The 25,538-nt window shown below is 43.8% G+C and overlaps 2 protein-coding genes across 6 annotated transcripts; one reads left to right on the forward strand and one right to left on the reverse strand.

The window, feature by feature from the left end:
* Nucleotides 1-4,577: 4,577 nt before the first annotated feature.
* MFAP3 (microfibril associated protein 3) lies at nucleotides 4,578-15,020 on the reverse strand. 5 transcript variants are annotated; one of them, XM_086851190.1, is made up of 4 exons: nucleotides 14,936-15,020; nucleotides 11,122-11,361; nucleotides 9,977-10,437; nucleotides 4,578-8,603 (listed from the first exon to the last, which is right to left on the reverse strand). In XM_086851190.1, the coding sequence occupies exons 3-4, from the start codon at nucleotides 10,254-10,256 to the stop codon at nucleotides 7,858-7,860; spliced, it is 1,026 nt and encodes a 341-aa protein (XP_086707316.1). In that variant the 5' UTR covers nucleotides 10,257-10,437; nucleotides 11,122-11,361; nucleotides 14,936-15,020; the 3' UTR covers nucleotides 4,578-7,857. The 5 variants fall into 5 exon arrangements, with proteins under 5 accessions (XP_086707316.1, XP_086707318.1, XP_086707315.1 ...); XM_086851192.1 differs by lacking the exon at nucleotides 11,122-11,361 and adding an exon at nucleotides 12,031-12,371 and having other exon boundaries at nucleotides 14,900-14,990; XM_086851189.1 differs by lacking the exon at nucleotides 11,122-11,361 and having other exon boundaries at nucleotides 14,936-15,018.
* On the forward strand, nucleotides 14,980-25,367 carry FAM114A2 (family with sequence similarity 114 member A2). The gene is made up of 14 exons (XM_086851188.1): nucleotides 14,980-15,113; nucleotides 16,161-16,366; nucleotides 16,571-16,667; nucleotides 17,107-17,202; nucleotides 17,496-17,608; nucleotides 18,575-18,709; nucleotides 18,877-19,035; nucleotides 19,387-19,510; nucleotides 20,457-20,536; nucleotides 21,138-21,266; nucleotides 21,479-21,618; nucleotides 22,361-22,433; nucleotides 22,978-23,031; nucleotides 23,748-25,367. Exons 2-14 carry the CDS (start codon nucleotides 16,163-16,165, stop codon nucleotides 23,844-23,846), a joined length of 1,503 nt encoding a protein of 500 aa, XP_086707314.1. The 5' UTR covers nucleotides 14,980-15,113; nucleotides 16,161-16,162; the 3' UTR covers nucleotides 23,847-25,367.
* The last annotated feature ends 171 nt before the right edge of the window (nucleotides 25,368-25,538 follow it).

Consider the following 25,538-nt stretch of genomic DNA (forward strand, 5'->3'; position numbering starts at 1 on the left):
AAGCCAAGTGATGAGATTTCCTTGATCATGCACCCAGGGGTGCTGCTCTATACTCCTGTGCTTCAGGAATGAGCAACTAGGCTGTGAGGCTTCAGAAGAAGGCTGGAAGTCCTGGAAACAATGGAATTGAAATGCAGGGAAGAAGACAATGAGACAGAGGGGAATTGGCAGCTGGGGCTGACACTCCCAGCCCAAACTCTTGGGAGGAAGAGGGGCTGGCCTGTGCTCCCTGCTGCCAGTGGAAGAAGGCCACTGTGGTTGAGGCATGTCAATCGAGCTGCCATTCTGTATGACCACTAATGGTATTTGCAGCTCTGCATTTAAAAATGATGATAAAGGTAATCAAACTGTCAGGAACAAAGATGGATGGGGAGCTCCCTGGAGCCAGGAGGGATTCCTGCTTTCAGTGAGCAGCAGCAATTTATATTTCACTTGCACTATTGGACCCAGAGCAAGGAGCAGGGCTGAAAGTGCTTTGCGAAAACATGGTAGGAAGGAGTACACAGACACTGAATTTGTCTCTGCTTGAGCTTCTAGACCTTTAGACATCACTAGGAAATATTGCTGGGGTTATAAACTTTTCCCAGAAAATATTTTGATGAGCATAAGTCCCCGACAGGATAACAACCAGCACCTTCCTGCAGCCAGGTGCATCCTGACAAAGAACAACCCCTTTTCCCTTCCTTGTACTCCCTCTCAAGGCTTTGATGAGGTCCTGCCAGCAGGAACTGCAGCTCTTTAGATCTGTCTGAGCTATGAGGTTCAAGGTTCTTTCAGAAATACAGTCTGCAGCTCCAGTGGTGGAGATGAAGGAAGGTGACAGAGGTGCGAGGACTCTCCAGCTGCAGAGCCATTGAGCTTGGCCTGCCAGCCAGGTCCACAGCTCAGATCTTTGATGGCTGTGGATCCAGAGCTGTAGAGTGGAGACCTCTCTTGGTATTCTCTGAGTTCTCCCTTTGTCATGACTCTGGCACCCCTCCTGTCTTCTGTCTTCAGATGTTGCCTCTTTTCTCCTCTTACCTTTGTGTGGTGTCACGCCGGCAGCGGGGACAGCTGGCAGCCTTTCTTCCTTTGTGACACTGAGTCATCCAGCACGGGGCTGTGTCTGTGCTGATACCGTATCCATGCAACCCTGCCTTCCAAGGATCGTGTTTGCTTTATTTCTGGGGATTATAAAAAAGCCCCAAAACCCAGTAAGAAAACAGCCTTGCTCAGAAGAGTTCTAGCAGTTAATTAGTTTCAACATTGCAAGGCCCACTGCCCAGCAGCTAAAAATCATCGTGTTTGAATGGTGAATTAAGTCAGCCAAGCAATAAATCTGAGCAACAAAACAGTCCCTTTAGCTCAGAGAAGTTCTCTTTCCCCAAAACACTGAGAAATGGCTTTTCCTGAGAGCCCACAAGGTCATCGAATTAATAAAGCATTTCAAGTAATCTGTGGAAGTGAAGTGAAGTGACACCCTGCTGCAAGAGATTTCCTGTTAAAGCCAACTTTCTGTAACAGAGTGTGATGCATATAGGATTTCCAAAGCAAACCTGTCCTCTAATTTAGGACAGTTGTCCAAACTCCTTCATGTCTGTTCTGGTCCACTGTCTTCCTCCCTAGTCATTATTTAGGAGAGTTAAGCTTGAAAAAACTCATAAGGGAAAAAAAACCAAAACCAAAACCAAACCAAAAAACCCCAAAAACAAACAAGAAAAAAAAACAAAAATAAAAACAAAGCAGAAAGAAAAAATGAAAACTTGGGATGCTCCCATTGACCAGGCAAGATACTCTGAATATTTTCATGCACAAAAGTGAAGACACCAAGGAGAGAAAGTGAGTGAAATTCTGCAAAATCTCTTGAGATAAGGATGGAGAGGCTCGTGGGCTTTGCAGTGGCTGCCTTCCAGCCCCTACCACACACAGGTACAAAGCTATCACGAGACTGCTGCACCCAGAACACTGGAGCTACTCCTTTGCTATGAACAGCACCGGTGTCAGGGACATTTCCATGACCCAGCACAGACAGCAAGAAGGTCCAAAGCTCAAGAAGCAACACTCAGACATCCAGGCATCAAATAAACAAAAGGAGTTTGACTTGCAGTTAAATTCTGCCGGCTTAGGCCGAGCACAGAATGATTCCTCCAGGCAAGGCAGGCACATAAAGCCAAGTAGGGCCCCTGCTCTGTGTTGCCCTCCAAATCCTTTCCTGCATGTTTGGGGTGGCCCTGGTTTGGGCTGCAGATGTAGCACCAGTAGGCATGGAAGGGATGAGATGGGTGATGCATTAAGAGATGCTTTGTGGCAGATATTAGGGAAATCTTTCCAGTAGTCTGCAGGAGACAGATTGCCTGGGAGATGCAATATCTCTGCCAGCAGCTGTTTTTAAGCCAGGATGAGCATTTGTGGCTGAGAACACGTCCTAGGTGGCCTCTCATTCTCCCTTCAAACCTTGTTCTCAGTGTCCTGATCTTCAGAGGAAGAGAAAGTAGCACGGGACAGGATTTTCACTTTCAGCTCTTGCAGGTGGCCCACAACAGATTTATAGGAGAGCAGGGAAGGCAGGAGGAACTCCAGCCAGTTATCTCCAACCCCTTTAGTGGAAGCGTGTGTGATTGCAGTCTCTGCCTTGCACTTGGAGCCGAGTATGTTCCTTCACTTTCCACTGAGGTGGCTTTTTGCACGTCTGTAAAACCATTCAACATGAAAAATACATTTAATAATATGGTAGCACTAAGAGGCACCGAGCAGGACCAACATAACAAAGAGATGGCAACAGCCTCTGCAATATTGTGCCCACTGGGTCCCTTCTTCATGAAATCCTAGCCCAGGTTCCATTTGCCTTGGATTTACTTGGTACAAACCTCTTCAGAGAGTGTCCAGTGGCAGAGCTCTGCCCTCCCAGTGCTACCACAGCTCACAATGATGGTGGTGCCGCAGGCAGCTGAAATCCAAGGGATGCTCATCCCTCTCCAGCCCCTGACAGCTCTGACATCCAAACCCTGCAGCACACAGGACGTGGCTCCAGCCTCTGCACGCTCATTGCCATGCAGCAGGACCCCCAGATCCCATATGGAGCGTGGCTGCAGATGGATGGACATATGTGGATGCATTCACATCCCCACTGATGGCAACGTCCCCGTGCAGCCATAACGCTCGAGAGCGTGGTTTGCATTTGGGGCAACAGAGGATTTTTCTCCCATTAAATAAATAAAAGACATTCAGAGCAACTAGGGATAAAGCCATTTTAATCCTTTTATTCTTTCCAAAAGGAAAATGATTCCATATTCAGGGCACTGTGCAAACAATTAATTAGCCAAACGCAAATGAAAGACCTAATTGCTCGGTATTATTGCGCTCATTGGCAGCCAGGCATGACCGAAGAATAGGTACTGTTTTACCAGGGATAAAGAACAACTTCCCAGCTTTTAGAGCTTTTTTGATATTTCAGCATTTACCAGAACGATTTTTTTCTTTTTTGAATGATGGTGTAATTCTCACTTCCACATGCAAAAAAGCTGGCAGTTATTTGGAGACATCTGAATGAGCTGCTATCCAATTAAAAAAAAGAGGAGAGGAAAGAGACTCAGCTGGTGTGAAATGACCTGGCTGAAGGGAAGTCGATAAAGCTGTAACTTGCCTGAGTTGAATGACACCGTGGTGTCTCTGCTGTGTCTCCAGCTGGAGACTTCACTCACAGAAGTGCTATAACATTAAGAAAAAAATGTACTTTTTAAGGTGTGAACCTAAAATGAAAGTACAATCATCCTTAATGCAGCTCCCTTTTCAATGATCTGTTGTTACCAGATGGAAAAGTGCTGGAAATGGATGCAGATGAATTTGTTCACTGTGGATAGGATCATGAGGGATCAGGTTACAGGAGCTTTAAAAAACTGAACTGTTATCATTAATGCATCTCTTGTAACAAGGAGATAGAAAACAGATGCTGACTGAGTATTGACCTGGCATGAGGAGTATGGGTCCAATAATTCTTCCTTTAGGCAGCTGATTCTCAGGGGAAAATCCCCAAATATTCAGCTGTAATGCCATTATCCGCCTTGTGCTGAAACTGGCAACCAGAGACTCTTCTTTAAAAGCAGTGTGGGTGAATCCTGCTCTCATTCACACTTGCACACCCCCATGGAAGGCACTACAGGCTTCTCAGCAAGGTGGAATTTTGGTGTTTGGGGTGAGGGATTACAAAAAGAAAAGTGCTTACAATATAGAATAGTACTATCATGTGAAAAAGGTAGGAACAAATAAAACAGATTTATGGCTGAAGGTCACACACACAATGTGAAACAAAGAAGTAAACAAGGTCTTTGGTATTTCAGGTCTGTACCTGTTTGTATATGCAGCTGGGAACAATTATTAGATGCTGTTAAGACTTTGAGACAAAAAAAAACCAAAAACAAAAGCAAAAACAAGACAGATCCAAAGATGTCATAGCAGGAATGGTCCTTCAGATGACTGAATATCCCAGTAACCTCTGTCAGGCTGATGAACAACATTCTGCTGAGCTCAATACAGCTGCTACATAACCTTGGAGAGACAGGCACTCCTCACTTGGAAAACAAAATTCCAGCAGAACAAGGTTTTACTTTTCAATTTATTTTGCAAATCTACCAATTCATTTTATGAAAGTATGAAATTCTACATGGTTACATTAAACAGTTACTTTACAATCCAGGTAATACAAATAATCACTACAAAGTTAGTTTTAGGTACTCTTGGATAACAAGTAGATTTTATATTTTTTAAAATAAGTCACAAAGAAGAGATAGAATAGCCTTGTGATTGTCAGAGACTTTAGTTTAAAGCAAGGAAACCACTGTAAATTCTTCTCATCCTACAAAAAGTTAAGAGAGAAACACTTTCAATGTTAATGTTCAATTGGATTCATCAAAGACATTAAGTGAACACATCTACTCTCAGGGTAACAAGAATAGTTCACAAGTTGTTTGGAAACTGGTGTCAAATTTCATTCTCTGGAAATCACTTTTACCATTTAACATCACTATCATCCTTGCCTTCAGATGCATAAAAATCCTATAAAATGCACAGAGCTCCAAATTCTCTCTAATTGAATTCAGTGGGAGTAGGATCATCTCCTACATTCAGAAGGTACTCCTGATATACTGAAATCCTTACAGAACAATGTCCTTCTCAGGAATGAAATTCATTTAAGGAACAAAATACTGTAGTAATTCAGGAAAACTCTCAGCTTTGCTATCCAGCAATTGACACTGCAACTGCATTTCTGAGGACCTTTATGCATGGTCACTCTTTCCTCTCAATCAGCAATAGGATGTATGAAGACACCAGGTAACTGTGCTCAGTAAGAACTTGGAGCTACATAAATAAAATCTAAAAATCAAAAAAGAGATCAAATCAGTCTCAAAACTGCTCTCCTGACACCCATCTGACACACCTTCAGTGTAATTCTGCTGCCTGTAAGCTGCCACTTCTGATGTGACATCTGTCAATCATAAGTGCTTCTTAGGAAGCAATAAAATAGTTTAGATTTTGTAGAGGCACCTCTCTCTGTGTGTGCATTTAGGGGTAACACATCCATATCATGTTGCATATCATGCAACAGTTCCACAGAAGCAAGGAGAGCTGTTTATATGGAAATAAGGCAGGTGTGGGTACATTCTGATGGCCTGTGGCACAAAGGAGATTAAAACAGATCATTCCCTCTTGTAGCCTTCACCTCTTTGGACCTGCACATCCAAAAGGGTGCAAACTCCCAAATCTCCCCTCTCACATGTGCAACAAACCTGCAGAACCCATTGTAGCACAGAAGTGAAGCCAGCAGCTTCCTACTTCTAAGAGAAATAGGTATTTATCCACAGAGTATCTTTTAACACTGATAACCTCAAAAAACTTAAAAGAAACCAGACAGGTTACACAACACTATACAAACTTCTCACCTGGACATAAAGTGCCATCAAACTATGGAAGCAAAACAAGAAGTCACTGTTGAGGCAGCTACTCGAAGTGTGTACAGAGGCTTTATTCCCCTGAAGCAGACAAAGTTTGCTACAGTCTTGGAAATGGCACCAAGCTGGTGGGAATGTTACTGTAATAAAGGCTAGCAATTTCCTTCCTGACTAACACCACTCCTACCCGACAGGCCAAAGGCAACTAGGGTGATTTAACTGGTGTCTGACTGCAGGAATTTCCCCAGAAGGTAGTTTAAAATGGTAATAGATGCTGTCATTTCCCCTCTCTCTGATATGGTAACTATAATTCGTTCAGCCCCTTTGTTCTGAGCATGTATTACCACAGTCAGCCCCACCCTGCTATTACCACTGTGCCTGCTTGTTTTCCACCTCTACTCATGTAAATGCAATGTCAAATCCTCTTAAGAATCCTGAGCAGCCCTCCAGAATCACTTGTTCAACTGACATTTCTGTAATAATAAGGAAAGAAAAAAGAGTTGTGTGAAATTAAATGGCGCTCCTGTTGCCAAGTTGTTAAAATTATATGGCAATATGCTTTCAGTAGTTGTAAGAAATTAATTTGTGGAGTGCTTACAAGCTTTACATCTACTAAATCTCAACATGATATAAAATGCTATTTAAGTGATACAACTTACAAATGTTAAGGAGAAAAAAAAACAGCACCAAAGAGTAGAAGAAGGTAGATTCTTGTCTGCACTCTGATTCCTGGAGGCTGGATCTCTACAGCTGAGGAAGCCAGGTGGGAGATCCTTGGTGAAGTACTCGTGTCTACATATGTCAGCAGCTGCAGCTCTCCCTTCTGGCACCTCTGCAGCACACGAGGCTGGGCTCTATCAGTGAGTCAGTCCCCTCCTGCAAACAGTGGCTGGAAACAGCTCAGCCAGCCCCCACTCTCTCTGCCACTGCCTTCTGACAGGACCAGCCAGAGCAGAGCGACTCAGTGTCACTACTTTTCACCTGCTTTGTTATGATGCTGTTCAGGAAGATGTGCCTGAGACACCTGTCTGTAGATGATAAATTCATTTACTAGTTTTGCCACGATGTGATTACTGTCATCCTTTTCTCACCACAACGTCAAATACAATATAAAACTTTGGATTTTCTATAGTGAGTGAAATCAGTGAAATGAAAAGCCAGGCAGTGCCAGCAGTGCTGTCACTGCTCCGTTCTGTGGGACAGGACCATGGTAAGGCGCTTTGGCAATCAGCACCAAGTTTAAGCAAAAAGCTTTTAGAATGCACACAAGTTTCCTGCAGATGCACAGAAAACTGAGACGACCTGGTTGTTCTCTAAGCTGCTTTGAAACTACAACAATTCATTTAATCCAGCAGCAGATCCTGACACTATTCTTTTCCTAAGTACAGTACATTTTGATAGCAACACAGAAGCACGTGACACAAAACAGATTTGTTCAAGCTCACCATGGTTCTGATGGGCTACACGCACCAAGAGGCAACTCAAAAAGAGCACAGAACTCAATTCATCAGGACAACAACACTGACTCAAAGGAATTTCAGCTCAACTTTGTGAAGAAAGAAGGAGCTCACAAAGGAAAAGTTCTTATTGCAAGTTGTACTGCTCAGCTTGGTCACTTCTCACATAGATCTGAAGTATCAAAAACTACTAAGGAGCCAAGGACAAAGAATTCCTGTTTTGTAACTCTTTTAAATATAGTCAGCCTGCTTTAGAAAGAAAAGCCCCCACACAATATTCCAAACGGCCTTTTCTAGCAGACTGGAATTGTTAAATCAACACTGACAGAAAATACACACTTCAGAACTAGCTCTGGCACCTTGCAATTTGGAAAACTCTTGTGCACGTGGGACTGAGGCAGCTTGTTTGCAGACATTTTTGTCACACTACCCTTGGATCACCCGAGCTTCCTCGGCCCCTCTGCGGATCTCTGGGCTCAGCAGGCGCCTTCCTCAGCAGGCACGGAGTGGCAGCTGCCGTGAGACACGGTGTCGATGCTCTGCCCTTGGGACTGGGGGTGGATGGACACCTGCACGGCGATCTCCTGGCCCTGCTCGCTCAGGGAGCCATCGTCCGAGTCCCCGGCCGGGGAATCGCTGCGCTTCATCTCGGCGCTGCTGGGGAACAGCGTGGCCTGGGCCCCGCAGCCGGGGGGCTGCTTGTGCTCCTTACCCACCTCGTCGGGGTCGTCCACTCGCACGGCCTCGAAGATCTCCTCCATGAACGCCCTGCAGTTCAGGATCAGAGGCGGGAGGGGAATGCTCCTGGCGAGCTCTTCGATGTAGCGAGCAAACTCCATGGTCTTAAACTGAGTGACTTTGGCCAGCTCGAGCGTTTTGGCAGATGTGATGATAGGGATACGCTTGGCTATCTCGAAAGCTTTCTGCAGCTTCTCAGCCCCTTCCGTGCGGAAGAACTCGTTGATGGCCTTCTCCGTTTTGCGGAGGTGGCTGCTCATCATGCACAGGCGGGTGATGTTCAAAATCAGAGTGATGGCAAAGGCAACGAGGCACACAATCATGTAGTAGATGCTCATGTCCCCTGAGGTGAAGATAACCCTCAGGGTGACTGTGTAGTACAAGGTCTCGTTATGATTAATGCCTGCACACGTGTACCGGCCCCGGTCAGCAAAACTGACCTTCGTGATGTTGAGGGAGTTATCGGCAATCCTCCACCGGTCACCTGCAGAGGGGTAAGAAATAAACAGAACTCACCAAACAAAAATCACAGGGTAAACATCAACAGCAGTCAAAGCTTGGCAGTGAGCAGTCCACTTCTAGCATAGTAACAGTATACCAAGGACTGAAATGTCCTTTTCATGCTTGTGACACAGAAAGCCATAACCCACTTACCCATCCTTCTGCTTAATGGTAAATTTTTCTGCATGCTTGCTATGCTGCACTTACATCCTTCTCTCATCTGCACTTTCCAGGGTGTTTCTGGCCTGCTGGCTCTTTCTGACAGGGGTTCTAATTCTTAACTAGGGCTTCTCACCCTATGTTAGAAGACTATCCTCTATAAAGTCTAACTTTCCATACGTTCAGAGTCAAAAGTCAAGGGACCAATGAAAAAGATCAGTCTGTAAATGGCTCTGTTGGCAAAAGAACACAGAATTTTCTTGAGACGGTTTTCTGCTGAGCATGCAGTGCTGACATGCAAAACCCAAGTAAAAAGAAATCAATACAAGAAGCTTTATACAGCATTTGCTGTGCATTTATAACTTAGGGGGAAAACTGTTTCCATAACTCACTTCTTCTAATTACTCTGCTTTGAACTGTTTTCATAACTTATTCTTCTAATTACTCTGCTTTGAACTAATCTCCAGATGGCATTATAAGTACAAAAAGGTTACTGAATACTTAAGGCAGAAAGATGGCTTCCAACAAGATCTGATCAATTAGTTTGATGACCTTCATTAATACTAACAGAGAAAAACACATGCATCTCTAAAACATTTTTTTAGATTAAAAACAGCAGAGATAAAACTGTAAGAGCCAATGGCTAGGAAAATATATTCTCCTTCAGTTCAAAAGGGTTAAACAGCATGAATTCCATCGTTGGCCATTACATACTGTGCTACTTTCCACAGTCTCACTGGTGCACAAACCAAAAAATTAAATGTACTACGTTTTAAAATGTCCTGTAATAAAATTAAAGCCCCAACTGCCAGCTCAAAAGGTCTCAAGTTGTGGAGAATTGTGTTTAATTCTTGCCTTTGGAAAAATATTATTTAAACAAAGGCAATAATAAATAAAAGCATCAGTTAGTATTGGGTAAGATGAAGACTCATTTCTTCTGTATGGAATACTGGGATGACTCTTGAACAACATCATTCTGTGGGGCACCAAAGCGGGATGGATGGGCTGGAACAGAAGTACCCAGGTGCAATTCCCATGCAACACTTCAGAGGGAAAAGAACTTTGTTTGCTCTCTCCTTATTTCCCCACTGTAAAAATGGCAGGATAGGAAGAGAAAATTATAATAAAGTCCCAGGGGTTTTCCAATACTGTTTAAAATGGGAATAATGATGGATAGAAAACAGCGGGAAAACTCACCTTCATCTTTCTGTTCAAGCAGGTGTCCTCTGGAGTTATACCAAAGGATATGTTCATACTGGCTGATATTCAGTTTACATTCAATTAAAATACTGGTCCCCTCTTTGGCTATGATATCATGGTGTGCTGGAGAACTTATTAAAGCTTGAGACACTGCATGAAGTGATGCATTGAAAGACCCGAAAGCAACTGTCCTGTTAAAAGCTACATTTTCCACTGTGAATCCAACTGAAAGATCAGCACTAACAGTCAAAATTAACAGGCAATAGCTGAGCTTCATGGAAAGCTAGTGAAAATTCTTCTTTCATTTAATTTGGAGAAATGAGGTCATATGACATTAAGCTGTCTCTATTGCTCTGAGATAGGAGAGGAGCTCTTGATTTGTTCTGTGCTGGAAAATGTCTGTGATCCAAATGCACTTTCAAGACCATCAATATTTGAAGTGGAAACTGGAAGTAAAACTGAAAAAAACCAAAACAAAACAATAAGTTTATTAATGACAGCAAGGTTACCATGTATTCAAATTTAATTTCCAGTAAACAGATTTCTATTAGCATAATAGAAACTGTCAGCTGAGAGGTTCCAAATCAGAGCTTTGCTCAGTACACAGTAATAAAATGAGGGTAAGAAGGCATTAGTACAACCTCCAGTCAACGAGATGTTCATCTTCTCAACCAAATAAATAATCTCTGGAACAATAATCATTAAGGGGAAAAAGGTTTTACAAAAAGAACAAATTGTTCAGACTACTCAAAATGCACAATTATCTCTAAAAGTGGATTCTGCATTTGTTACCAGAGAAAAAGTGCTTTCTTAATAGAGGGAGAAAAGCGAGAAAGAGGATGTAATTTCTGCCTTCCTCTCCACCAATATCAAAGTGCTTTTAAGCCTTGGTTTTCTAAAGCCAGTCTTTCATTTACCATCCAGAGAAAAACCAAAGCACACACACACACATCTGATTTTTAGTATTTACATCTACTTACTTGATTTTAGGGGCACAATTGGTATTAGATATCTAAATACTGTATCTTATGATTTAATTATTTGGTAAAAGTCTCCTGGTTGTTATCTACAGCCAGAAGAGGAAGTCCCTTTCTGAACATCAGGACACTGATGTCTACACGTATTTCCTTTCTTTGCAATACCTCCTGTTGCTGCTTCATTTTCTAAGTCTGCTTCCTGTTATTTTTGTTTGTTTTACAATGAGCTCCATCTCAGCAGTCATACATTCTTCATTGCCTTCTCTACCCAAACTTCATAGCAATGTGAAAAATTATTTTGTCTAGGGACAGATAGTCCTGAAATTAATGTGCACAGAAGATATTTTAAGACATTAGGATACATTCATTTTCTGTCTTTTGCACACAAGCCAGAATAAAACCAACCTGTAACAAAATGAGATGACACTGATAAGAGACAATCTGTAATCAATTTTCCTGGAAGCCTGATTCAAGAAAATTTCTAATCCAATATGTGTTCCCTGAAGTTATGATTCCATCTAGACTGCTCCAGAGCCTTAAAAAACCATTTACAAAGTACAGAAGCCATAAGCTCAAATGTTATCCTAAAAAATATCTCACTTCATGTCATTGACTGTGTGACTTCAAATTTATCATCTTTTCTTCTACAAATAACAGATGTTAGTGGAAGAGAATTTCGTAAATATCACAACACAGAGGGACCCATTTACTTAATAAATAATGCAGACACTTTTTATCCTTCTAGAATTACCAGCTAAGACTATCTAAAGCACTTCTGAAAAATAATGTAACATGCATAAAACCAGGTAATTTCTAGTAATTGTCTTTCATCAGAGACAAGCTAAGCATATTCAAAAGGGGGAATTCTGCTGATGCTATCCAGACTGGGAATTTTTTTCAGTGAAAGTTAATTTGTCGAAGGTCAAACCAGATTCCAGACTTGACATCTGATGAGAAATGTGTTATCTGACCCATTTCCATTTCTGTTGCAGCTATTGCCAAAACCAGTTTAACAAAGAAGGCAAAGAAGACAGCTGTGTCCAACTCTCCTTCAAGCTTGACTAACCAACTCACCCACTGAATCCTGCAGGAGAAACTGGAAAACAGGCTCCCCACTTGTTTCTCTGTAAACAGCAATCCTTTCATCTGCCTACTTCTTCTTTTTTTTTTTTTTTAATCATTGGCCCCACTCTGTTTTCCATCACGCCTCTTGTCCTTTCATTTAAGATGAGACTAGTGCAGAGAACTCAAATATACCATTGTGCTGGAGAAGCTACTTTCCCACAGCTAAACAGTTAAAACCACTACCAAGGCCTCTTTCATTCCTGTTTCTCACCAGCTACACTTTAGGGAAAGCATTACTGAGTCCTGCTGCCTCTGAAGAAGAGCATCCCACCCACAGCAACAGCATAGGTCTGAAAAAAAAAAAAAATACTAAGGCTGCTGTTGATCAACAATTATTCTGTTTGAGGGAGTGGTTTTAATCTTCCATTTTTAGACCCCTGGTATTTTCAGAGTGTTTCAGAGGCTGCAAAAGGCTGCTGACACTGGCCTGCTTGTTTTGGCAACCTTATGCAGACCCCACACAGACAGGCTGTGGACTGATAGTGGTTTGTGGACCACTGACATTTGAGTTGCTTTAAAGGTCTGTCACAGCTTGTGGTGGCAAGAGAGGTGCTATGGTCCCAGACCTTCAGCAGACATCACCCTATGAACCAGCTGCCTTCAGCTAAAAATGCACTTTTGCATGCATCAGACTTGACTTCACAGTGCCTGATGCAGTTAAAACTGATGACAGTTCTGCAGCAAACACAAACCCTCATCTTCACCCTTGAATCACAGGCACCTCATAGTTTCCAGTCTTCTAAAACAATAACCTCCCAACTGATACTTTGGATTTATTAGAGAATAATCCCATGCCTCTTGTACTTTGCCTGTGCTATTGTCATTTTAAATTATTAAATTTGAATTGTTAAGATTTCCAAGCGTCTGTGACGTTTCTCCTAAATGACATTAGGAATCTCACTCATTTATTTAACACAAGAAATGCTCAGCAACATTTTCCCTCATAAGAATAATTATCTTCAGTAATTGCATATGCTCTCCACTATACTTGCACTGAGCCTGCATAATGCATAAACCATTGGTGATGGGTCATTTAATTTTACTATTAAATTCTTCGAGGTCTGATTTATTAGAAATTGTTTGTCTTTTGGAAAAGCCATTATTGCTAAGCAGACAATGATCTCTCACTGCCGAGTGCTGGGAACAATAAAATGATTTGCAAAATCCATATTCTTCATCCATTGCACTTATGCAAAACAGCTGCTGGAGCTGATAAAGGACCCAAAAAGGATAAAGCGTGATCAGTGCCAACATCACAATTCCTCAACAAAGTGTTAAGCTCAATCAAGATGAAATGTGCCAGAATAGAAACTGTCTACTCTATAACTGAACCTGAAGCTGAGCTCAACCCATTTAACCTTTATTAAACCATAAGTTGTAACAATAAATAGCAGTGGAAAGATAAAAATCTGTGATGCATGTGCTTGTATGAGTCATCCTTGGCTCCTACCCTGCAGAAGTGTATTTGTGTCTAACTTAGGGCACTCTAAGTAGTCCCACTGAGGTCAGTGGAAGCACTGATAGTACTTAAAATTACACACATCTATATGGCACAGCAAAATTGGGGCCCAAGAGGTTGCAAGTTATATGGTTTTACATTCACTACTTATAACATCACTTCATACCTGGAGTAATGTGAAGCAATAAACTGAGACACACCTGACAGAGCACAACCTGCTGATGTCTTGCAGAAATACCATTTGCAAGCCCCCTCTGACCCTCTGTCAAACCAGGGAGACACATTTGGCAGAGCCCTGCAGACAGGAACTCTTGGGAAGTTTATGAACATAGACAGCATGGTTTGACAAGAGCCATTCTGGGTGCTCCCAGCATGGGAGAGGCTGCAGGGAGGGCTCACCTTCCCCACCATCTAAAGCTCTGCGGGGGAGTGGCAGCACCCACGGCCCAAAAACCAACCTAAGGGGCAAATCCACAACACCCCAGGGCCAGCCTTGCTGCGGAGGCTGCCTGATGGGAATTGTTATTTTGCTGTGCACATCCCTTGGCTGCCTGATGGGATTTGTTGTTTTGCCGTGCACATCCCTTGGCTGCCTGACACCGTCACGAGCATGACACCAGAACAGGCTTTTTTGCCCTGTCAGCCAAAAACGATCTGGCACAGTTTCACTTAACATTACCCTGTCCTCACAGCCCCTGGTGACTTGGGGAAGAGCGCTGGGCTGGTGGTGGCAGTGGGACACAGGACACAGGACACCGCAGCCCAGGGCACCGGGTGACGTCACGCGGGCTGGTGGCACTGGGGCATGACGTCATGCCAGAAACACAAACAAACAGGATATGCTGAGTTGGAAGAAAACCACAAGGATCACTGATGTCCAGCTCCTGGCCCTGCACAGGAAGATCCCAAAAGATCCCACCCCGTGCTGGAGAGCGCTGTCCAAACGCTCCGGGAGCTCCGGCAGCCTCAGGGCCGGGACCGTTCCCTGGGGAGCCTGGGCAGTGCCCAGCACCCTGTGGGGGAAGAATCTTCCCCTGATATCCACCCTAAACCTCCCCTGGCACAGCTCCAGCCGTTCCCTGGGTGCTGCCGGTGTCACACAGAGCAGAGCTGGGAGCTGTCCTTCCGCTGCCCCTCGGGAGGAGCTGCAGGCCCCGATGAGCTCTGCCCTGTCTCCCGTTCTCCAGCCTGACCAGACCAAGCGACCTCAGCCGCTCCTACTGTGGCTTCCCCTCGAGGCCCTCCACCACCTTCGCTGCCCTCCAAACCCCTCCCCAGTGCCCCTATTTGCACGCCAAAACAGCGAGGCGGGACATGGGCCCGCAGCCTTCCCCTCCGCCGCTGCCCCCCGACCCCGACCTTGCCAGGTGAACCTGACGGTACCGCCGCTCTCACCGGGACGAGGGTGCCCGGCCCGGTCCGGCCCGTCCCGCAGCTCCGCCGCCTCCGGCCCCGCCGCCCGGACGCGCTTCCCCGAGCTGAGGCCGCTTCCGGGGCAGCGCCGGGGCCGCTCTGCGCCGGCCTCGCTGGTCTCGGTCCGCCCGGAGCCGCGGGGCCGCGCCGAGCGCCGACGGTGAGGGGCGGCACGGGGCCGTGGGGCTCGGCGGGGCACGGCGAGCCCCGCGGGGAGACGCGCTTTGGGGCCCGCTGTGGGGCAGGCGGCACCGTGGGCGGTGGTGTGGGCCCCTGGCGGGCTCCTTGTGCGGCAGGAGCCCCACGGCGAGGTTTAGGGAGCTTGGGGTGCCATATGGGGCAGCCCCGTGTGGGGGTCATGGGGCTTTGGCGATCTCCCGGGGAAGCGGAGGCACAGGGAGGCCTCCAGGGCTGCGGGGTGGGGAGGCTGCCGGGGCCGCGGTAGTCGCTGTGGAGGGTCCTGTGCAGATGGGGTGGCGGTCCCCAGCCCGCAGCCGGAGCTGTCGCTTCCCTTCGCTGCGCCGGGGCGGGGGCGGCTGCCCCGACTGCATCGGTGAGCGCCTGGCCGGGGACACAGCGTCACCCCGGTGCGATCCCGGCTTGTCCCTGCCTGGCCCTGCAAGTCACTTCACCCGCAGCTGCTGCCCGGCCGGGTGACGCCTGGGCCCCGAGAGCTGCCCGTGCCCGGCCCGCCGTGCTGGGGCGGCTGCTGTGGCGCCCGGAGCTCATCGCAGCTCCTGGGGGCTGCTCCTGCCTGCACTGCCCATCCCCAAGTACAAAAGTGACCCGGTCGCTGCCTCCCTGTCTGCTCAGCTCTCTGACAGCTGTCCCCATGTGTGTCCTGCACTCCTCAGACCAGCCATCCCAGGAGATTTGTTTTCACTTTTATTTTGGTGGAACATGTAATGGATTTAATTAGCTGAGGCCGTTTTGTACCTTCATTGGTTTTTCAGAGTTAGCAAACTGGTTTTTTTCCCCTTGGAGAGGGTGTGTCAATTAGATAAAGCCTGGTGTCCCTTTGGGACTTTAAACTTCCAAGTATGACATTTCTTCCAGTCAGACATAATTTGGTGTACACACATGTGGGTACATGTTGCAACGTTGTTGTGTTTAATTATTTAAAACACCAACATGATGCTCTTGAACTGATGTCAAAGTGCGAGGGAGTGGTTATTTTATTTGTTTTGCTTTCTATGGATATTTGTAGTCATGTCTGAGGAAGACAGTGGTGAAAATCTGAAAGATGAAAGCTCTTACGAAGCTGAAAATGACCAGAAGACAGAGGAACATGGCTGCTCTGAGAGCAGTGAAGGGAGAGAACAAGAGACTGTGCCTGTGACTCGGAAAAGACCTGAACCCAAGCCCCCAAGCCAGCCTGCTACCACAGAAAAGCCTGCAGGTGAAACCATCAAGGTATGTTCCTGTGCTTGCTCAGAAAGATGTGACTTCACATTTCATGGCTTTGAGCACAGGAGACCTCTGAGCATAAGCCTCACTCCTTTCTGAAAATTCACATTGCTGTTCTCTGAAATGAAAAAGCTGCACAAAAGTCACAGACTGCTTGTGTTCCTTTCCTCACCATAATGCCTGCATCAGTCTTGTTTTTCTTCATTAAAGGTCTCAGATCCTCCTGCAGTTCAGACAGGGTGGGGATACTGGGGAAGCTGGGGGAAATCTCTTCTGTCAACTGCGTCTGCTACTGTAGCTACTGTAGGTAAGGCTCTTTCTGCTGTTTGATAAATATTTTAATCATGTTTTGTGTCTCAAGCTGGTGCTTTAGAACTTGTTTCTACAGAAGGGGATTTCAGTTATAGCAGCCATTATTGGAAAAATGTCAAGAGTATTGTTCAAGTAATGGGAAGAGCTTGTAGCAAAAGGTACAGTAGATTAAGGAGATATGCACAGACAGAATTACTTTCAAGTTTTTAGGCGTTTGTGTAATTTTCACCTGGTATTTTAAACTAGTATTCTGCCAGTATTTACAACTTTATTTAAAAGCCAAGATGAAACCTTGGTTCATTACATTGGTAGGTGAGCTGGATAGAAGGAGGTTTTAATGCTGGTTAAACTGTTTTGAACAGAAGAAATCCAGAATAATAAAAAAGAATATGCAGCTCTAATTCTGTTTCTGTTCTGATTTCTGTATTCTCTAGGTCAAGGTATTTCAAATGTCATAGAAAAAGCAGAAACAACTCTTGGGATCCCCAGTCCTAGTGAAATATCATCAGAGTCTAAAGACGCTACAAGAGGTCAGTTTTATATTGCATAAGAACAGCCCTGGAATGTTTTTCATAACATAATCATCTCCAAAATAACATTACCTTACTCTGCACCTTGCACCTTGAGACTGATAAAAAAATCATTAAAATTAATTTTCTCTTGCTTAGTTCTGTTAGCTCTGAAAAAGTAGAGAGGAAAACAATCTAAATTGTCGACTTGCTCCTAGCTGATACTTGGTGTCTGTTGACTTTCTCCACTCTGTGGCTGACAGGATCTTTTTTTTTTGGAAGTCAGGAAGTTAATTTTCTGCCTTCTAATGCAGGAAGTGAGAATGCTGCTGCCAGCAACGCTGATGCAGCTGATGATGGCAGCTCCTTCCCTATTGCTGGGGCTCTTGAAGTTTTATCAACCATCTCTACTGCTGTCCAAAGCACAGTGAGTGAGTTGGGAATGTAGGAGAAAATGGGTTTAAGGGAGCTTTGGGGTTTTGGCCTTTCATCTGAAAAATTGTAAGAGGAAACTTAATTTAGACATTTGTGGGATGCATGGTGAGAAATTCTTCCAACGTTCAGACATCCCTTATACTGGGCCTTGCTTTTAACTGTCACCTAATGTGAAAGATGTCTTGAATTTTGATAGTTCTGTATTGAATGTTGTATGTTGGTACATAACAAAAAATCCTAATGGTGGATTGTGCAGAGTGTGCATTTCTGTGCATGTCACCTCTGTACTCTGTCACCTCTGCCTTTCCTTTGGAGTAGTCAGCTAAATGCAGGGTCAGACTCATTCCTGGAGAGTTTACTGATTTCCACAGAACTAGAGATGAAATCCATTCTCCTCTTCAAAAACCTATGTGAAACAAGCCCAATTCGCTTGGAAATCAGCTTGCTCCTGTGACCATGAGAAATGCACTTCAAAGGAAGCCATTACCCTTAGAAACTGCTTTTGTGATCTGCTGTCTTGTCAATTTGCCTGGGAATCTGAAAGAGCTGCAGATGGAAAGCTGGCTTCTGTCTCTGCTTTTAAGGCTCGAACAAAAGTTAGCAGTGAAAATCCACAGGTCTGGTGTTTTCTCATTGGAAGGATGAGAACTGAATACTGCAACGTGCTGAGAACCAGCTTGTTCATAAACTAAAAAAAAAAATGTATTTCCCATCAGATTGCTGCAGCTGTCTGAGTGCTGTAATAAGCTGTTGGGTGATAATGTGTTGTGGCTCTTTCTGTGTCCTGCTGCTCTCTTTGTGATGATTAGGGTTGAATTTTAGGGTGACAAGGACCAATTTGGCTTTTATGTGAGTGCCCAGTGTAAGATTGCTGATAAAACTCTCCCAATTCAATTTCTTCCGTTGTGTAATCTTCTCTGAGTTTTATGTGTTATTTTTATCCAAATCTGATTCCTAGGGTAAAAGTGTTATTAGCGGAGGTCTGGATGCCTTGGAATTCATCGGGAAAAAGACAATGGATGTAATAGCTGAGGGAGACCCTGGATTCAAAAAAACAAAGGGCCTAATAAACAGAACCTCTACATTATCTCAGGTACAGCAATTCCCTATCAGCACCTCATTGGTTTCTCTCATCTCTCCTCTCTTCTTTTGTGGTCCTGTCATTAAGCAACCATTTTTTGCTACTGCACCAAAAGCCTTCTCCTCCTGTATTCTCTATCTCCTGGCACTGTCACGAGGCCTCTGCTTTTTCTTTTTCAGGTCTTACGAGAGGCAAAGGAGAAAGAAGAGCAGCAGACAGCTACCGAGGTTACCATGGCTACTGAGAAGAAAGCCCATTATGGGTTACTGTTTGATGAGTTCCAGGGTCTTTCGCATCTGGAGGCCTTAGAGATGCTTTCCAGAGAGAGTGAATCAAAGGTAATGGCCTTGAGCATTTTGCTTTCTATTTTGAGTTCAGCTGAGCAGGGAAAAAAGATTAGAAATATATGTATATACATGTAAAATCAAGTGCTCAGAACTTGCTGTAAAATGATTACAGAACTTCACTTTGATCCTTGCATTAGGATCTGGTGTTTACCTCAGGAACAGTTTGTCCTATCCTCAGCTCCTACAGCCATTCCCTTTACCCCAGCCAGACTCAGTTCCTGGGTCTCCAACTTTTCACAAGTTACTCTCCTCACACCCACTGGTTTACTGTCTTGGCCTGCATCTTCCATCCTGTTGGATGGATTTATTGATTCTCTCTTTGGCTGTGCTGCCCTTAACCAGGTGAAAGCGGTTCTGAATGCCCTCTCTGGAGAGGAGTTGGACAAAATGAAGGAGGAAATGGAACAACTCAAAGAAGCATTTTCTTTACCTGAATTATTTGAAGAAGAAGAGGAAGAAAAGAAGGGTAAGAGAGCCCCAGGTTCTGAGAAGAGAAGCTGGTCCTCTGTGCAGAACCAGCCAGCTGTGATCAGTAGCAACGGGCATGATGCCAAATCTAAGTTATTCTTTAGCTGGATGTTTATTCCTAAAGCCATCTCTGTCCAGAGGCATGACAGGTACTAACACCCTTCATCTCTGAGAAGCTGTGCAGTAATTCTATAGCAGGAATGATTTCTTGCCAGTTAGAGTTGTTTGACTCATGGGCAGTTCATACAACTGACCCTGAGCCAAGATGCTAATTCAGGGAGAGAATGGGTTTCCTTGACCAGGAAGGGAAAACTCTGAAGAGAGTTGTCCAACACGTGGGAGAGCAAAAAGCCTTTTTATTTGTTTTTTGAATGAGATTTAGCCACACAGAGCAAAAGATTCAGAGTTACCTTCGCACACAAGAGCCCTGATTCTTGAGAATTACATGGATTTAAATGTAAATTTCTTGCATTGCTTTTACCTAAATGCTCATCAGGGAGGGCTTACACACCTGCACTTGCTATCATTCAACATTTAATGTATCTTTTATATTTGCACATAATGGATCTCACATCTGCTGTGCTATATATAATAGGAGAACCGTAGGCTCTAAGTGATATTTCAGACTCTCCAAGGTGATGTGCAAGTTAGTGTGTTATAAAAGGCTGCCTGTAAAAAAATAAAAAAGAAAAAAAAGGACTGTCCTTAGCTACAAAACCAGAATTGAGAAAGCAAGAACTAACCTTCAGGCACTGATGTCTCCACCTTTGCAGAATTTACCTTAGAAATTGAAAAGACTGGGTTTGATGTGTTCTTGCCTGAGGTGATGATTCAAGGAGAAATAAAGGAAACAGTTGACAGACTTGTGCAGAACTAGTTGTGCATTGCTGCTTATTCCTGAATCTGTCCTTTGTGTGGATTCTTTAATCTTTCCTGTCCTTTAGGAGATGAGGAGTTTACAAAAGAAGTAACAGAGTTGTTTTCAGAATTGCACATCTCCTCCAAGCCAGACAAAATGATCTCGGTGAGTTATTTTCCACATTCCAAAAGCTGGAGAGTTTCCTCACAGAAAGGCTTCTCTCCACCTGCTTTGCTTGTGAAAATATCAAATATACAAAAACAAGCAATATTTTAGATCTTTTGGCAATGGTAAGCAAAGGAGATGGGCCTTAAACTTTATGGGACAGAATCATGTGAGCCTTCAGCCACCATGGTGAAAAAACCTACAATCATGAGCTGAAGGCCTCTTCGTACAAAGCACCTGGTTTTACTGTGTTCAGTGCACAGGAGCTGGTATGGTGTACCTCTTCTGCTATCATTTCACTACCCTTCAGATCCACCAAGTGGCAGCAGCATTCTGCAGACATGTTTTTAAAGCACTTCTGATAATCTGGTCTTGTTGGTACACTCCAGCCCCTGGTGCTAGAGAAACAGCTGCCCTCAACTCAGTGCAGCCAAACTTCTGCAAAGTCCTGAAGGCACTGGGATAATTTCTCCTGGTTCTTCTCAGAAGCTCACAAAGAGTTGTAGCTGCTTCTTTGCTCTGGAGAGATCCAACACTCCATTTGTGGTATGCAGGGGGGCTTCATTCCAGTCATTAAATACTACGGCACGTCTTGCTACAGGTGAGGACATCTGCCCATGAGTGGATAGCACGATTCAACAGCAGTCTTCCTAAAGAAGAAAAAGAAAGTGAAGAAAACCAAGAAGTAGAATCCAGACATGGTGACCAGGATGCTAAGAAATCAGTAGAGGTAACTGAGTAATCAAAGAAAAGAATATCTGCCTTCAGAGTGTTTATCGGGCTGCTGAGTTACAGCTGTGAACCACAGGGTTTATTGGTTTCTATTTCTGTGTGGGTTCTGAGGTCTGAAAGGGCAGTGATTGTATGTTGTGTGATTGACTTGTTTTAAATAATAAAAGCTGCCGTGTTTTGTTGTATGCAGAATTTTTGTCACTCTTGCAGGATATTCATGCATTTGCCATAAGAAGCCTGGCAGAGCTGACAGCCTGCTCCATTGAAATGTTTCACAAAACTGCAGCTTTGTTTCTCTATGGTCAGAAGCAGGAGGTGACAGTCACTGACAGAGCCAAGTCCCTTTCACAGTGAGTGCATCTCTCAGTGGATGGATAGCATATAATTACTGATTGAAATGTCTGATAATTCTTTGGCACTCTATGCAATGCAGGGGTCTTGAATTCTGCATAGGTGTTTAAATTTGGGTATTGGGCAAATTTGTGAATTTATAATGATAGTGATGGGTGGTATCATTATCTTCCAACAGAACTCAGCTGTCTCTTTCTAGCTTAAAGACATTTCTTTATAAGAAAGAGGAAACCCTTCTTAAAAGCTTTGCGTAGCCCAGAAGAATATTTGCCTTAGGCTTGTGCTAGTCAGTAGGCAGAGATTTAAAACATGAGAAAACAGTTGTACAAAAGTGATGCCTGATCACCTCTTTGTTAATTGTTTAGTATGCTTGGTACGTGAGATGGCAAAATTGCTGCACAGGAGACACTTGGCATGTGTCTGAAATGAGCAGTACTTCCTAATTCAGAAAATGACACTTGCCAATAAAAAAGGGCAAGTTAATATTGTTCCTTCTGGAATGGATGTGTGTCCTCTGTGTGCTCTTTAAGATCTTCTGGTTAAATTATTTATTTTCCCATCTTTCCCCTCTCTATTTTATTTGGGAAACTTCTGAATCTTCATGCACCATTTATATCAATTTTGGTTTAATTTAACTTAATAAGCATGGAAACAGGGCATTTATGTTTTAGAGGAATGCTGAAAGAAATTCCATCTTGGGGACTGTGTTTGCTTCATTGTTTTCCCTGTCTTCTTGCACAGACTGACGATCATGCTGTGTAAAGAGCTGTCAGCTTTCTCCAAAGAGTTCACAACATGCTTAACGACTGCAGGGGTAAGAGTTACACCACAGTTCTTAGGAATGACATGTGGTTATTTGGTAACAGCCTTGGGATCTTTGCAAGGAAATGGTTTTTTGTTTTTGCATGTTTACCTATGCAGTTTTTAACTTGTGAACTGATCTTTTAGGCCAGGGTTCCTCAAACTGCGGCATCTGAGCTTTTGAGAGAACGTGGCACAGAGTGGGGGTGGGAACTGATGCTCAAAGGGCTAAGGAGAGGCAAATAAAGTTTGTGAGCCTGTTAGGGATTTTCCAAAGCACTTGGGTGTTCCTGAAGATGGTATCAATCATCTCTGGATTCTCCACTTGTCCCCAGTTCATTTGAAGATGTGATGTGTATTCATTCCCAACCTGTGCTGGGCACATGCAGGTTACTTGTTCTTATTTGCATGCCACAAGGCTGCTAAGCTTGTGGCTTAGCTTTCCTCTAGTTAAGGGAGCAGTGGTGGTTTTAAATTTACTGAGGATTTAGCTTTATCTTGCTTGAAGAAATGTGATCAAATTTTCAATCAGGATAATATATGTCTGATCTCTGCAGGTCAAAGAGAAAGCAGATGTGCTTAATCCCTTAATCACTGGAGTGTTTTTGGAGGTCAGTTATGCTAACGTTAAAACTTTAAGCTAATACTTTAAAAAGAGATGTGCTGGTTCTTCCCACTTTAGGATCCTTATGCATGCCAAATTCTCTAACCCATGGTCTAAAATTGTGCTTACCTGTCTAATAACTTGAAAGTTTTGATAAATGTCTGTAGATTTGCACAAGAGATAAGTTACTTAGTGAGGAGTGAGTGTCAGCTCACAGTTATGATGGGTCAGGAGACATACTAAATTCAGCAGTCTGGATTTTTAGAATTTAAATGTCCAAAGTTAAACCTTAGACAAGTTCAGAAATTGGCTTGCAAGAGTTCCAACATTTCCTTACTGACAAATTGGTTCTCACGGCTGCAGAGCTCTGAGTTGTGGTAGGAAAGGGGTGTTTCATGTTCATGTATTCTTCCTTCCTGCCACTGCATGCTATGCTTCACTTAGAAATAAACACATTTCTTCTCTCACTGAAAACAGTATCCTGCATTTGGATTGGAACTGATCTTGTTTGGCAGTCTTTTAAGCCATTTTCTTTCTTTGCCTAGTAGCATAAAGCCCCTCAAAAACTCGACATTCTAGAAGGAAGCCTTTAAAATCCAGCAAGCACTCGGCTTCTGGTTTTTTCTGTGCAATAACCAATGCTGTTTGAAATGAGTATGTGGTGAGTAAAGCTGATTGGTAGTGTGGCTTTTCATTTGTGTATTTTGATTTTTGTTTTCACAGGCTTCAAACAGCGCTTCCTATATCCAAGATGCCTTCCAGCTCTTGTTGCCTGTACTGCAGATTTCTCTTATTGAGGCTAGAACGGAACTATCACAGTAATAAAATTCCTTCTAATTAAGAACTTTTTGACCTTTCCACTTCGTAGTTTCCATGCTGGAGAATGATGTAATGGCTCTTATTAAAGGGAAAAAGATGAACTCTGTTCACTGCTGCTGCAAGAATGGTGATTAAGTGCAGTCTGGCAATGACAGCTCTTCCAGCACACTGAGAGATGTGATTAGCATAGTCCAGGCTGGTGGACAACGTGACAGACTTAAAGTGCAGATTGCTTCTCTGTTTCATGGACTGTCTGTATCTTTTCACTGAAATCTCTCTGCTGTATGTGTTAATAAGCTCTTTGTGTTCACAGTCCAGAGAGCTTCTCTGGTGCTGAAGAGAAGAGTAGCAGCTGGCTAGTTAGAGTTAGCTAAAATCATGGTGTGATTTTTAAGTCAGACATAATTGGGTTCCTGATAGCTCTGCATTTGTGTTGAATATTGGATAGGAGGTGCAAGAAGAGGCAAATTTTTGTGATTATGAACTTTGCAGTTCTTAGACTGGGCAGAACAGAGCAGAGAGGATTCCTGATTAAGCTGTTGTTTCTGAAGAGAAGTGCAGCTTCCTGAAGATGTCTGTACTGACTCAGGGATGTGGGACAGGGACTCTCACCAGGGGGCTGTTTCTCATTCTCTCATGCTGTGCTTGCTTCAGCACGAGCTGGGAAAATGCTGATCTGGCCCTGAGAATGCAGGTACTTGGTTTTATAGCAATAAATGAGAACTGACTAAAAGGGATTGATTCGTGTTTGGGCACTTTAATGAGAGAATTCAGCAGGAGGATTTCCCTTTTTCAGTGCAGTTTGACATGTCAGCCACAGGCTGTTCACAGACTCACACACTGCTTGTCTTCTCTTTCTGTGGAAAAACACCATAATGCAATGCTCCTTCTTGGAAGGTATATATTAAAGTAAGGGAGAGAGGCAACAATTTGGTTCTGTTAGTAGGAGTCCTAATTTGCCTCAGAAGCTGCTCCACGTATGGTATCTGTTTCTTTGTGCTGTGCAAGTTCCCTGCTTTGTTCCTTTATCTTTTGAGTCTGCCCATGGGGAGGCAGCAGCCTCTGTTGGAATCACAAGAGCAGAAATGCACAGCTAAAATGGAATTTCAAGAAGTCCATAATAGCTAATCAAAGGTGACTGTCATACCTGCCTCTGCACTTGCTCATTGGTAACAATGATGCTCAAATCCCCTTTTGAATATCCTCTGGGTTTTAGCAGGTCTTGCACATCTCTGCTACACTGAAGGCTTAGAACATTCCTCTGCTCTAGTTGTGCAGTGGAGAAGTGTTTTTTGTATTAGAATACCTTTTGGCTAATACTCTGATTTTATATATATGAGAAAAAGCCCTGCCTTAGTCATGGTTGGACTGATCAGATCTCTAAAGGGAAAGCTTCTTCTGGCATCTTAAAACTGGACTTGAAAGGAGGGTGTCTGGGGTAAAAAAAATCTGCACTACAATAAAATCTGTATTTTTTTCTTCTTTTGGTTGATAGCATTATTAAATAAAGGATTTGTCTGACAACTGTTTCAGTTAAAAGCTATCAAGGTAGCAGTGGGCACGACTGAAATAAAAGAACTGTGGGTGTTTTTCTCTGCCCTGATAGTGTTTTTTGGGGCAGAGCTGGGTGTAGCTCTGGGACCAGGACAGCTGGGATTTTTCTCATGGCAGGAAACAGTGCTCTGAACCCAGGCT

The sequence above is a fragment of the Cyanistes caeruleus genome, chromosome 15, assembly GCF_971803275.1.
Source record: "Cyanistes caeruleus chromosome 15, bCyaCae1.hap1.1, whole genome shotgun sequence".
Lineage (NCBI taxonomy): Eukaryota > Metazoa > Chordata > Aves > Passeriformes > Paridae > Cyanistes > Cyanistes caeruleus.

What these genes read in the sequence shown, in the direction of transcription:
- MFAP3 (XM_086851190.1), bottom strand. Translation starts at nt 10,256, where the DNA reads ATGAAGCTCAGCTATTGCCTGTTAATTTTGACTGTTAGTGCTGATCTT. An exon ending in GCTTGAACAGAAAGATGAAG is followed by an intron (nt 8,604 to 9,976) that starts GTGAGTTTTCCC and finishes ACCCCTCTGCAG; the next exon opens with GTGACCGGTGGAGGATTGCC.
- FAM114A2 (XM_086851188.1), top strand. Translation starts at nt 16,163, where the DNA reads ATGTCTGAGGAAGACAGTGGTGAAAATCTGAAAGATGAAAGCTCTTAC. An exon ending in CTGCAGGTGAAACCATCAAG is followed by an intron (nt 16,367 to 16,570) that starts GTATGTTCCTGT and finishes TCTTCATTAAAG; the next exon opens with GTCTCAGATCCTCCTGCAGT. An exon ending in TCACTGGAGTGTTTTTGGAG is followed by an intron (nt 23,032 to 23,747) that starts GTCAGTTATGCT and finishes TTGTTTTCACAG; the next exon opens with GCTTCAAACAGCGCTTCCTA.